Here is a 14,163-nt window from a genome sequence, read left to right on the forward strand (position 1 = left end):
TAGAAGTATTATCATGCCCAGTTATTTACCATACTACCTTCAAGAAACAAAGAAAATAGGAGCAGGAGTAGGCCATTCGGCCCTTCAAGCCTGCTCCGCCATTTAATATGATCATGGCTGATCCTCCATCTCAATACCATATTCCTGCTCTCTCCCCATACCGCTTGATGCCTTCTGTGTCTAGAAATCTATCCAGCTCATTCTTAAATATATTCAGAGATTTGGCCTCCACAGACTTCTGTGGTAGAGAATTCCACAGGTTCACCACCCTCTCTGAGTGAAGAAATTTCTCCTCATCTCAGTCCTAAATGTCCTACCCTGTATCCTGAAACTGTGACCCCTCGTTCTGGACCCCCCCAGCCAGGGGCAACATCCTCCCTGCATCCAGTCTGTCTAGCCCTGTCAGAATTTTATATGTTTCAATAAGATCCCCTCTCATTCTTCTAAACTCGAGTGAATACAGGCCGAGTCGACCCAATCTCTCCTCATACGACAGTCCTGCCATCCCAGGAATCAGTCTGGTGAACCTTCGCTGCACTCTCTCTATGGCAAGAGTATCCTTTCTTGGGTAAGGAGACCAAAACTGCACACAATAGTCCAGATGTGGTCTCACCAAGGCCCTGTATAACTGCAGTAAGACATCCTTGCTCCTGTACTCAAATCCTCTTGCAATGAAGGCCAACATACCATTTGCCTTCCTAACAGCTTGCTGCACCTGCATGTTTGCTTTCAGTGACTGGTGTACAAGGACGCCCAGGTCCCTTTGTACATCAACATTTCCCAATCTATCACCATTTAAATAATACTCTGTCTTTCTGTTTTTCCTTCCGAAGTGAATAACTTCACATTTATCCACGTTATACTGCAGCTGCCATGTATTTGCCCACTCACTCAACTTGTCTAAATCACCTTGAAGCCTCTTTGCATCCTCCTCACAACTCACAATCCCACCTAGTTTTGTGTCGTCAGCAAACTTGGAAATATTACATTTGGTTCCCTCATCTAAATCATTGATATATATTGTGAATAGTTGGGGCCCAAGCACCGATCCCTGCGGTACCCCACTAGTCACCTCCTGCCACCCTGAAAAAGATCCATTTATTCCTACTTTCTGTTTCCTGTCTGTTAACCAATTTTCAATCCATATTACCGCCAATCCCATGTGCTTTAATTTTGCACACTAACCTCTTATGTGGGACTTTATCAAAGACCTTCTGAAAATCCACTGGTTCTCCCTTATCTATTCTACCAGTTACATCCTCAAAAAACTCCAGTAAGTTTGTCAAACACAATTTCCCTTTTATAAATCCATGTTGACTTTGTCTAATCTTTGTCTAAGTGTCCAGTCATCACATCCTTTATAATAGACTCTAGCGTTTTCCCTACTACTGATTTTAGGCTAACCGGTCTGTAGTTCCCTGTTTTCTCTCACCTTTTTTAAATATTGGGGTTACATTTGCCACCCCAGAAAAATAACTTGCATTTATATAGCATCTTTCACATAGAAAAACATTCCAAGGCACTTCATAGATGCATAAACAGAAGAGGTGGATTTTAAGGAGGGTCTTAAATGAGAAGAGGGAGATGGAGTGTTTTAGGGAGGGAACTCTAGAACATAGGATAGGGATGGCTGAAGGCACAGCTGCTAATTGTGGGGCAACGGAAGGGGTGATGCACAGAAGGCCAGAGTTCGAACAAGAGAGTTTTGGGGTTTTGTAAGGCTGGAGGAAATAGGGAAGGGTGAGTCCATCTCAGTAACCTGAAGTGATTTAAACACAAGGATGAGAATTTTATTTTGGAAATATTGGAGGACCAGGAGCCTATGTAGGTCAGCAAGGACAGGGTTGATTGTTAAGTTGTACTTGATGCAGGCAGCAGCGTTTTGGATGAAATAAAGTTTATGGAGGGTAGAGGATGGGAGGCTGGCCAGAAGATTATTGGTGGTCTTAAAGGCATGGATGAGGGTTTCAGCAGCATTTGGGTTGAGGTGGGCAATATTATGGAGATGAAAATAGGCGATCTATGTAATGGAAAGGATATGGGGTCAGAAGTTCGGCTCAGGTTTGAATAGAGTGCTGAGGTTGAAAACAGCCTGGCTGAAACTGAGTAGGTGGCCGGGGAGGGGCTGGAAACCAGTGGCAACGGTACAGAGTTTGTGGTGGGGGCCAATATTTAACTAGATGAAATTGTGGCTCATTCAAGACTGCATGTCCACAGACAGTCTGTCAATACAGAGGCAGTGGAGGTGTCGAAACAGATGGTGGAGAGGTTGAGCTGGGTGTCATATCTTCAGATAATGTTGGTAAGGGACAGCATGTAGATGAGGAAGAGGGGGTAGATGTTTGAGGGACTCCAGAGGTGTGGGGCAGGAAAAGGAGTCAAAATAGGGTAGAAGGAGAAAATTGGAAAAATGGTGTGAAGGAGTAATGTAATTTTGCGAGGCAGCTTGCCCCGCTTGTAAACATTCCCACCAAGAATTTCCTTTGGGGTTCTCCCAATCTCCTGCTGTAACATCAGCAGAAGCTAGTCAGAAACCCCATTTACATATCTATCCAAGGTTTCAGCCGATCTTCCACTGAAGTTATGGTTACTGGGAGATCGCTGAGGAAATTCCTGCCATGTATGTCTGTTAATGTCAGCAAATGTGCATATGAATCATTTCATCAAGTCAGTTTGTTAAACCCATGGGGGGAGGAGTAAATTGGACTGAAGAACAGCGCTCATGCAATTTATTGTACAGGAGAGAAGCTTATCAACAGAATTCAAGAAAAGATCAAAGTTATCTTTTCAAAAAAGAAAACCAGGATGATGGCAGTGCATAGATTTAGCACACTGTCCTTCCACTCTGGGGCCTGGGCTCAAAGTCAGCCAGTTTTCTCCCTCTACTGACTGTAAGAGATATTACATGAGTTCAGGCAGCCTCAATTTAGCTCCTAGTAGGTGCAGACTCACAATACAAAACTCCCCATAACTGATCATAAAATGCCCACAGCTGGGCAGCTTACATGGTCTTGTATTAAATAATTTTGGAGAACTGGGGTTAGTTCTAGGTACTAATGTCTGTTGATCCTTGTTCCCATTGGGATGAATAATGGGTCAGAGAATGGACTTTAAGTATATCTGAGCTATATTGGAGGAGTATTTGCAAACTTTTCATCTTTAAGAAATCTGAATCCAATTTTTGATAGCTAACTTTTGTTATTGGTCATAGTTAAGTATACAGTGATATTAAATAGACAATGTGACATCAGAAGTCCAAATTACTCCAGACTCTACACATTAAGAAACATCCAAATGATTCCAAATTGATCAAGTTTCAAAAATACTTTTCAGATCAACCGTAAGTTCTTGATTGTTTAAATTTTGCTACAATATACAAATCCTGTAAACAGTTTGCAATGTTAGATTATTACTTTGGTGGAAAAAATTCAATGTCTCTATTCTAAAGGAGTTTGCATTTGTCCCGAACAAAAACAACTGTACAAAGAAACATTTCAAACAACAAAAAAGGAATTGAGCCTTTTCAGAACAGAAGTCCAGGTCTTCAGCATGTCCAGGTATGTTTACTGTTATAAATCATAAAATTGCTTGTCAAATCCTCTTCCAGTGGTAACTTTAGTGGGCAGTTGTCAGGTTTGCTCTAGTTTTCCTCAGTTTGTATACTGTTTTTACTCTTCATTTTTTAAACGTTTAAATACAGAGCTTTAGGATGTTGAGAAAAGGTTTGGAATCTAACTTGTGAATTGTTGATTTTGGGCAAAACCTCTGTTTTAAATCAATATGCCAAACAGCCAACTTCTACTCGGCCTCCTTTTAGGGTACCTGCTTTCTGTACCCAGAACATAGGAACAGGAGTAGGCCATTTAGCCCCTCAAGCCTGTTCTGCCATTCAGTGAAATCATGGGTGATTTGTGACCTAATTCCATATACCCGCCTTAGCCCCATATCGCTTAACACCTTTGGTTAACAAAAGTCTATCAATCTCAGATTTAAAGTTTAAAAATTGAGCTAGCATCAACTGCAGTTTGCGGAAGAGTGTTCCAAACTTCTACCACCCTTTTGGGTGTACAAGTGTTTCCTAACTTCACTCCTGAAAGTCCTGGCTTAAATTTTTAGGTTATTTCCCCTAGTCCTAGACTCCCCAACCAGCGGAAATAGGGTAGATAGTTTCTCTCTATCAGTTCCCCTTAATATCTTGAAAACTTTGGTCAAATCACCCCGTAATCTTCTAAATTCCAGGGAATACAACCCTAGTTTGTGTAATCTCTCCTCGTAATTTAACCCTTGGAGTCCAGGTATCATTCTAGTAAATCTACACTGCACTCTCTCCAAGGCCAGTATATCCTCCCTAAGGTGCGGTGCCCAGAACTGAACACAGTACTCCAGGTGTGGTCTAACTAGGGCTTTGTTATAGCTGTGGCATAATATCTATCCCCTTATATTCTAGTCCCCTAGAGATAAAGGCCAGCAATTCAGTTAGCCTTTTTGATTATTTTTCTGTACCTGTCCATGGTGAAGTCATACAGTTCTAAAAACAGTGCAAAATAATGTCCTTTTTCACCACATTTTCCTTATCCCAGTCTATTTTGGATGATTAAAATTTCCTACAATTTCAACTCTTTTTAATATACAACTGCCTGGCAACAACAGTATCAAAATGAGCTGAGACATTTTTCTGTGGCTGAAGATTGCTCTAACCCACTACGAGTATGATAGAATTAAAGAAGTCCATATCAAGCTATATCTAAAGCAGAATGCTTCATTTTTGTCACAAGCCCTAATGCTCACTGTGTGCCTGCTGAAAGTGCGATTACTGTTTGCCATGGAGAGTAATTGTTAGTCTCTGATGCCCTTCCCTACCTTCAGGACTGAAGGAAAATATTTTGAAGTAAGCGTTAGACAAAATTGGCGATTTCAGTGCTGTATTTTAGTTTTTATTTACTCAGCTAACATAACATATTGATTGAGATAGAAAGCAACATAAATAGCACAGTACCGTTACCATACTACTGAATAAACGTGAACATAAAAGGACACTTGACTCATCTTTGTCTCAGTGAGTACGATGAGCCTGTTTGCTGCTAGCACACAGTTTGTGAAATCTCAGTTTGAAACTCTCCAAAATCAATCACAAATCAGTCTCTACATTCAAGCAGCTTCTATACTTGGTTTTGATGCAAGTAAGCGAAGAAAAACCCACTTCACATAAAATATGTTGAGGCAAAGTGGACAAGTATTTCTGTGGCTTTTAGAGCAATTCAGGGAACTCTTTCAGAATTGAGAGCCAGAACTGATCAAGAGTCATGACTTAAAAATTCTCCCGAAATAGAATCATCAGCAACGTCAATCAAATTCTCTTTTGGATTTATTGCAATCTTGGCCTTTGCTACAAAGTTCTCTGAAAACAGATTTCAAACCCAAGCGAAATCCTGCAATTCATTTGCCTCTCTTTTGGGAAAACGTTTGCTGAATTTTGTGCAAAGCTGCAACAAGTGCTCCAGAATTGCATCTTTAACTTCTAGAGCTAAAATTTCACAGTCCATAATGACAGAAGACGATGTTGGAAACGTAGTTACTTCATAGCAAAGGTATTTTGGCAAATCTCTTTTTCGGCATAATTAAAATGTTACAATTCTTAACTTGCAAAGAAAAGTTCATTGAGCTTGTCAAATATGTCGGCCAAATTGCCCAGTAACACCTGGAAGCATTGGTTGAGGAAGTGATGATTCAGAGTTGATTAAACACTTACGGCACTCCTCCCTGAGTTTGCATATTTTTGCCAAAACTTGACCACAAGACAGCCATTGAACTTAATTAATGAAGCAGAAGTTGCTGGTGGAACGATCCAATCTCTACACGTGAGTTCAGCGGTCGAACTTTTATGAAGTTCACAATTTTGATAGTAGAAGTTAGTAAATCTGATAGCTCTTTTGGCATTGCTTTTGCAGCTTGCGCCACCCTGTGTATACAACAGTGGCGCTATCCACCCAAGCAGCAAGTCCACTATTTCGTCCCGTCATGGCTTTTACCATATCCATGCAAATCTTGAAATAACTATTCCATTCAATGTTTTTATCTGTCATGTATTAGTCAAAAACCTTGAACAACTCCTCAGCAATAGTTCTCGTTGCGACAGAGGGAAAAATAAAAAATCCTCTTTTGATCTCAGATGATCTGATGTACCGAACAAAAACCATCATTTGTGCTGCATTTGATAAACGTGCTGAGAAAAAAAACAAGGAAGTGGAGATGTTGGAGGGATTAAGGTTGGTAAAAGTAGTGAGAAAATCATAAAGCCTCTGAAGTTACTTAAAAGATTACAATAATGAATGGATACCAGGCACTGTCCAATATGCAGAAGGAAGCAAGATCACAGAAGGAGAGATAGTTGGAAATCAAGGAAGATAATCAGAACAAACGCACAGTTTTAAAACAGAGATTGTGGATATAGATGATTCTTTGCTCAAACAAGTGCATTGTCATGTGCAATAATACCTAAGTCATCTGCCTTGAGCTAGAACAGTGTACATTGAGGAAAGGTTAGAAATAATACTGAAGGGGACAGAAAAGGACCAAGTATTGGTACTCCATGTAGAGGCAAACAACTTGGGAAGAAACAGTATAGAGGCCTTAAATATCACACCTAGAAGGATTGTTTCAAAACTCAGGAATGAAGGATGCAAAGAAATGCTCTCTGGCATACTTTGTGTTTGGTAAAACAGGGGAGTTCACCAAGAATATTGAGTGGCTGGCACCTGGTGTGAAAGTCATGATGTTAGACGAATTCATAAGACCGGTATTTTAAAGTGTATGCTTATAATTTAGTTCGGAACTCTCAATGTAGACACTCCACAACATAGTCCTCATTAATAGCCTTTATTGTAAGACAAAAATTCTACAGCGAAGCAGACCACAGTAAAGTCCTGTAAACAGGCTATCTTCAATCAACTAAAGAACAGATCATACATTACTGATCTGGGAGACACTAATAAAAAGTATGCTAACCTGGATCAGTTATATCTTGCGTGCATACTCCCTGGACACAGTTCCTCTTTTTAAACCCCATATGAGGCAAGACTGATGAGGAAATCTACAAACCAATTTAGAGATGAATGACATTTTTTGTACCACTTACCTTATCACACAGTTTCCAGCACATTAATTTTACATTCCAGTGTTAATTCTACATAATCACAACAATACTTTCATAAATAATGGGGGTAATATTTAGAACAAAAGTACCAATGCCAGAATGACAGGCTGCATTTAAACCAAATGGGAACAGCTAGATTTGTAAGGAATATTTAAACAGTTATCAAGAATCATGTAGACTAGATAGGTGGGGGAAAGTGGGAGGAAATTGGATCACAGACGAGACTGAAGAGTGGAAGGTAGTTAACAGGTGGGTATGGAAACTGAAAGACACAAATAGATCAGGAAAAGGCAGATGTTGGGGACAAATTAAGGAGGCAAATATGTATATATCTGAACACTATAAGTATTAGGAATAAGATGCCAGAACTAGAGTCTGTTGTGATTATAGTAAATTGCAATGTAGTAGAAATATCAGAAACATTGCTGACAGCAGAGGATGGAAATGAATACAACATTCAGGATTCAGAAAATGATAAGCCCTTTATATCAGACACCTGGGAGGTAAATTAAGTTGATCCTGTGGGAGGCAGATTGTTTTACAATGAATTGCTCTGGTTAGACATCTTTATTGCAAAAAAGACAAAAGCTAAAAGTAACCTGCTCAGACCATTGTGCCAAAATGAGAAGGAAAACGTTTTGCTCTACGAAGAGGTATTTGAAAAAAGGAAAAAACATTTTCATGGTGGCTTCAATCAAATGGGCAATTTAAATCAGCCAAATATAATTTGGAAATACCCAAGTGATTTAGAGTCTGTTAGTAAATGTAATGCACGACTGCTGCATGACTACATCAGGGAAGCCTCTAGAGGCACTGCATATCTTTACTTAGTATTCATTTGTGATCCAGACAACATTAAGGAAACTGAAGTCATGGCACCATAGGAGGACAGTGACTACAGAATAATGAAGTTAACCATGTTCTGGGATTCAGAAATATCAAGGATCAGTAGCCAGGTATGTAACTTTAAAAGGGCTAATTTCAATAAGGGAGCAACTTAAGCAAATTGATCAAGTAGGGCACTTAGTAGAGGGCAAGTGGAATACCGTTGACGGCACGATACTGAGCAAGCAGGAAAGATGGATACTTAGAATCGGTAAGCATAACCCTACAAGAATAAACAAATTAAACAGCAGTAAAATAAGGATGGAGAACAAACTCAGCAAATCCCGCAGGAAGGAAGGAGAACGGTTTCATTAGGACGAATATAGGAAAGTGCAGAAACGTGCCAAAAGGATGGTCATGGGTAAAGAAAAAAACCTGGGAAATAGCATAGCTTCAGATGCAAGTATTAGAAATTCTTTCAGTAAGAAAGCGGTCAGGGAAATGGTATGAACCATAAAAAATGCAAATAGACGACAAACTGAGGATGAGCACGAGATATTCTGAATGATTATTTTCTCCAAGTATTCACAAAGGAAACATGAACAACGTGTCTTGAATTCCACGCTCAACATATCCAACCAATGTAGAACTACAAACAAAGCCAAAGGAATGTTGAACTATATGGTCAAAACAGTAGAGTAAAATCAGAAGAAGTCATACTCAAATTGAATAATCCTCTGACCAGGCTACACTTTGAGAACTATATCCATTTCTGGTCATTGACACAAAGGGGAACAGCCAAATACTGGAGGCAATGCAGAGAAGAGTTACAAGGCTGATTCCCGGTGTCAGAGACCTGATTATGAGGAAAGACTAGAGAAACTTGTCCTTTTCAGCCCTGAGAGATTACATTATTGAGGAATATAAGCTAATAAATGGCAAGAGAAAATAATCCAGACCATTACTTCAAACTAAATTGCAATAGTAGGACAAGGGGCCACAGATCCAAACTAGTACAAACAAATGTAGACTGATATCAGAAGGTTCTTCACACTGTAAGAAAAGTGACCTAAGAATAGTCTTTTAAACCACGCTAATAATTTCTGGGACTCATTGAACATAGAATCATAGAAAGGTTATAGCACGGAAGGAGGCCATTTGACCCATCGAGTCCGCGCCGGCTCTATGCAAGAGCAATCCAGCTAGTCCCACTCCCCTGCCCTTTCACCATGGCCCTGCAATTTTTTTCTTTTCAAGTACTTATCCAGTTCCCTTTTGAAGGCCATGATTGAATCTGCCTCCACCACCCCCTCAGACAGTGCATTCCAGATCCTAACCACTTGCTATATAAAAAAGTTTTTCCTCATGTCACCTTTGGTTCTTTTGCCAATCACCTTAAATCTATGTCCTCTGATCCTTGACCCTTCTGCCATTGGGCACAGTTTATCTCTGTCTATACCCTTTATGATTTTGAACTGGCAGCTGATTCCGATTAGTGGCTTATGCAGGAGAACCCAGGTTTGTCGAGGACAAATAGGTCTTTTGTCTGGATTGATAAATACTTAAGAGGGTCCTAGAAAGGCCATTTTTACTGTGTTTCTGTGTCTTTTTATCCCAATTTAAGGCTGAGAAAAGATTGGACCTTTTTACGTCTAATGACTGGCTAGTCTTATTGACCAATTAAAATCTGGCCATTATAGTCCCTGATACATCTCTGTCCAAATTGAATGGCACATTTGAATAAATCCACGTGACCTTGGTTGGTCAAGCTACGATATAGGTGGAAAAAGAGGTCTTTGTGAAATTGTGTGTAAAAGATGGTGGTGATGACATCCAAACCAATGGTTTCCCAAAGCTTAAGAAGCTTAACTGTTATTATAGTTATGTTGATAAAATAATAGTTAGTGCATCTGTGTCTGGCTTCATCTTTGGCTGGCAATTAGGAGTTAATCAGTTCAATCAACAGTGTACAGTATTCCACTGTGATTTGCTTTGTGTAACTGATAATGTACTTGGGGCTGGGTAATGTGATATGGTTCTGATGCCAGACAAATTTTAGGCACCTAATAACCTTGGCAGTGGTTAGAATTGTAAACTGGGGCAAAAGACTTGTTTGACACCTTTTGACAAATCTTGCTTATATAAGCTGCAGGTTTACTATTCCAAGCATTATTGCAACATAAGGGTGACCAGTAAATGGAGTGTTGTCCTTTTTTCCAGATAGAGTAGTGGAGGTGAAAACCTAGAATTAGTTAAGCAATTGGATGCTGCAATGGAAGTAGGGGGTGCTTGTTGATGTTGTTGGATGAATGAACTAAGATGGACCGAATGGCCTTCTCAGTTGTAATTGTCTTATAAAGAATGAACGTGAAGGTCTGAAAAAGATTGTGTCATCTAAAATTTACGTCACTTATCAAATTGTGCAAGAAATACATTCTAAAAAGGGTATTTTTACTCCTTCTGGACTGAATCCATTTTGTTTTTTTAAAAATATTGTACTTTCAGTAACTTGCTGTGTCTTTCTGCTTCTGTATTGCTCTGGTTTAACAATGTGGTATTTATCACCTTTTTAAATACAAGGGAATGCGGCAGGCATTCCATGTAATTTATGGTGCGTTACACACCATAAGCAAAAGGTTAACTGTTAATTTCATAACATGCTCTTCCACTCACAGCATATATAAGATTGCACATTTCAGTTTATAGGAGACTTTACCTATTTATGGAAATTGACTTTTTGCTGCAAATGCGAAACTATTGGGAGAAAGCTCAAACTGTGATGGTGTCCATATGAGGAAAATGTGAAGTACTATCTTGAAAGTTTCAGCCTGTCAATTAGTGTTTTAAATCTTCGTTCTAGCATGGTACTAAAACTAATTTATTCTGACTATATTAAGTTGTAACTCGAATTATCCTGGCTAAATTTCTGATTATAATTTTTTTCCTAGAATAGCATAGTTTAGTTTCTCATGGATCTCTGATAAAGTATTTAATTCTGTCTCTGGGAGAAAATTTCTGCTTGGGTTGCAATTTGAGAGGAAAGCTAGAAACTTAAACTGTTTCTCAATTGCAAATTTGTTTCAGGAATCTACCCAAAGTAATTCGAAAAATACAACATGTTCTGGGTACACTGAAACTAGTTCAGGTAAGAAAGCATTTTTTAAAAGAAAATCTATTGTGGGAGCTATAATTATATTTTTCTAACCAAAGGACATGGCTTTTTAAGAATCTTTTGCATTTCATAGAGGTTGATGTGGCCTGTAGTCATGTGACCTTTATCGATCCAACTTCTTTTTCAAACAATTACTGTTACTGATTAAAATTCACTGAGCCTGAATTCGTACTGCTGCCAAACACTGAGTATATTGTAGATACGCAGCAGCAATTTTGAGGGGAAACCCAACACGCAAAAGTAACTGCTTTTAGATAAACCACTACCTAAGCTGGCGTGTGGCCTTATCTGCCTTTTATATTCCAGGTACTTGTCAATCTGCAAACTTCCCTCATCAACAGCAATTAAACTCTAATTGACTCGAGCCATGTACTTCACAGTATCATAGTAGGTACAGCACAGGAGGACACCATTCGGCCCATTATGCCTTTGCTGGCTCTTTGAAAGAGCTATCCAAGTAGTCCCAATTCCCTGCTCTTTCCCCATAGCCCTGTAAATTTTTTCCCTTCAAGTATTTACTAATTCCCTTTTGAAAGTTACTATTGAATCTGCTTCCACTACCCTTTCAGGCAGTGCATTCCAGATCATTACAACTCACTGCGTAAAAAAAAATGTTTCTTCTTGTCACCTCTGGCTCTTTTGCCGATCACCTTAAATCTGTGTCCTCTGGTAACTGACCCTTCTGCTACTGGGAACAGTTCCTCCTTGTTTACTCTATCAAAACCATTCATGATCTTGGACACCTCTATCAAATCTCCCCTTAACCTTCTCTGTTCTAAGGAGAACAACCCCAGCTTCTCCAATCTCTCCACATAACTGAAGTCCCTCATCCCTGGTACCATTCAAGTAAATCTCTTCTACGCCCTCTCTTAAGCCTTGACATCCTTCCTAAAGTGTGGTGCCCAGAATTGAACACAATAATCCTGCTGAGGGCTAACCAGTGATTGATAAAGGTTTAGTATAACTTCCTTGCTTTTGTACTCTTGGTGTCTTATCAATGAAGCCCATGATCCCATATGCTTTTTCAAGTTGTCCTGCCATCTTTAAAGATTTGTGTATGTGCACCCCCAGGTCCCTCTGTTCCTGCAGCCCCTTTAAAATTGTACCATTTAGTTTATATTGCCTCTCCTCATTCTTCCTACCAAAATGCATCACTTCATATTTCTCTGCATTAAATTTCATCTGCCATGTGTCTGCCCATTTCATCAGTCTATGTCCTCCTGAATTCTGTTACTATCATCCACATTGTTTACTACATTTCCGAGTTTCGTGTCATCTGTAAACTTCAAAATTATGCCCTCTATACCCAAGTCCAGGTCACTAATATATACCAAAAAGAGCCATGATCCTAATACTGAATCCTGGAAACATCACTGTATACTTTCCTCCAGTCTGAAAAGCAACTGTTCATCACTACTCTCTGCTTTCTGTCCCCTAGCCAATTTTGTATCCACATTGCCACTGTCCCTTTAATCCCATGGGCTTTAATTTTGCTAACGAGTTTATTCTGTGGTACTATATCAAATGCCTTTGAAAGTCCATATATACATCTACCGCACTCCCTCATCAATCCTTTTCATGACTTCATCAAAGAACTCAGTCAAGTTAGTCAAACACAATTTTCCTTTAACAAATCCGTGCTGATTTTCACTTAATAGCGCAAACTTTTCCAAGTGCCAAGCAATTTTGTCCCGGATTATTGTCTCAAAGTTTCCCACCACCAACGTTAGGCTGACTGGCCTGTAATTTCCGGATTTATGCTTCTCCCCTTTTTGAACAGGGGTTTAATATTTGCAATCCTCCAGTCCTCTGGCACCATCCTCATATCTAAGGAGGATTGGAAGATTATGGCCAGAGCTTCTGCAATTTCCACCCTTACTTCCCTCGGTAGAGAAATCACACTTTATAGTCTTAAACACATCTATACCTTAGCAGAAGAAAAATATATTGTATGTTGAATGGTAAAATGTTCCTCCTGTTATCAAACAGCATGATATAAAAATTACTGTGACCAGCTCCCTAGGACATCTGCTAGTAGTTATAAAAATACTGTAATAAAAGGGTGTTAAGACAAGAGTTCAGAGTTCAAAACCCAGCATTGATTGGTATTTTGAACTTGGTTTTGCCAAGAGAGAAAGTAGCCAACTTATCTGCAAGCTATAAACAAAAAAGCAGAAAGAATCTTTTTTTAAAAAAAAAATCACTTTCTTTTTTCTGAACTTCATTCCTCATAATATGCCCTCCCATGAAGTTGGGTTGTCAATCTGCTTCCAGTTCTCTGCCACTTTGTATCACCACAGATTACGGTTTTCTTTTTTCTCCACCATTCCACCCCCCCACCCCCCAAAACCCAACAGGAAACACCAGCCAGCAAAGATCAGAAACTTTGTGTGGATAATTGTGGGCGTGATCCTACATTTGATACGCAAGCATGCTGAGGCACTACTTAAAAGACTTAAATGTTGTAAACCTTTATTAGTGCTCACAGAACACAAAACAAAATTGTGCTGAATTTTAACAAAACTTAAGATTGAACCAAAATCATTTCTGAAAAGTTAATACACAAAAGAATGCTTTTTTTAGTGCAACTTTGGTGTTCATTGAGGTGGAGGATGTTAGTGCCAGGAAGTGGAATACTCTTTCATTTCAGGCAGCCATTATCAACTTCAAGCACTACCAGATCAAGTATAGCACAGCCACCTTCATTCTACCAACCAATGTACCAACCTCAGAAGAGCACTCCTTGCTGCACGAGTATGAGGTTTTAATTTCTCTCAGAAGCTATCCTTGTGGTATCTGCCCAAACTCATTTCAAATAAAGCTTTTACAACCAGTAGAGAGAATACCTTCAGTTCATCAGTTTTAAGTTTTTTGCCATCTAAGCCCTAAGCTCTGTAATTCCCTCCCCAACCCCCTTCTCCTCTCCACCTCTCTCCTTTTAAGATGCTGCTAAAAGCCTACCTCTTTGATCAAGCACTTGGTCATCTGTCCTAATGTCTCCTTCTTTGGCTTG

General features: G+C 39.4%; 1 protein-coding gene across 1 annotated transcript in view; it reads left to right on the plus strand.

Annotated features, from left to right (window-relative positions):
* LOC137332202 (meiosis-specific kinetochore protein-like) overlaps positions 1 to 14,163 on the plus strand; it is a 93,854-nt gene that overhangs the window by 21,415 nt on the left and 58,276 nt on the right. Inside the window, exons 5-6 of the mRNA XM_067995898.1 lie at positions 3,449 to 3,557; positions 11,063 to 11,123. Coding sequence (XP_067851999.1) covers positions 3,449 to 3,557; positions 11,063 to 11,123 — 170 coding nt within the window. The remainder of the gene's footprint in view (positions 1 to 3,448; positions 3,558 to 11,062; positions 11,124 to 14,163) is intronic.

Source organism: Heptranchias perlo, chromosome 14, assembly GCF_035084215.1.
Source record: "Heptranchias perlo isolate sHepPer1 chromosome 14, sHepPer1.hap1, whole genome shotgun sequence".
In the NCBI taxonomy this organism is placed as follows: domain Eukaryota; kingdom Metazoa; phylum Chordata; class Chondrichthyes; order Hexanchiformes; family Hexanchidae; genus Heptranchias; species Heptranchias perlo.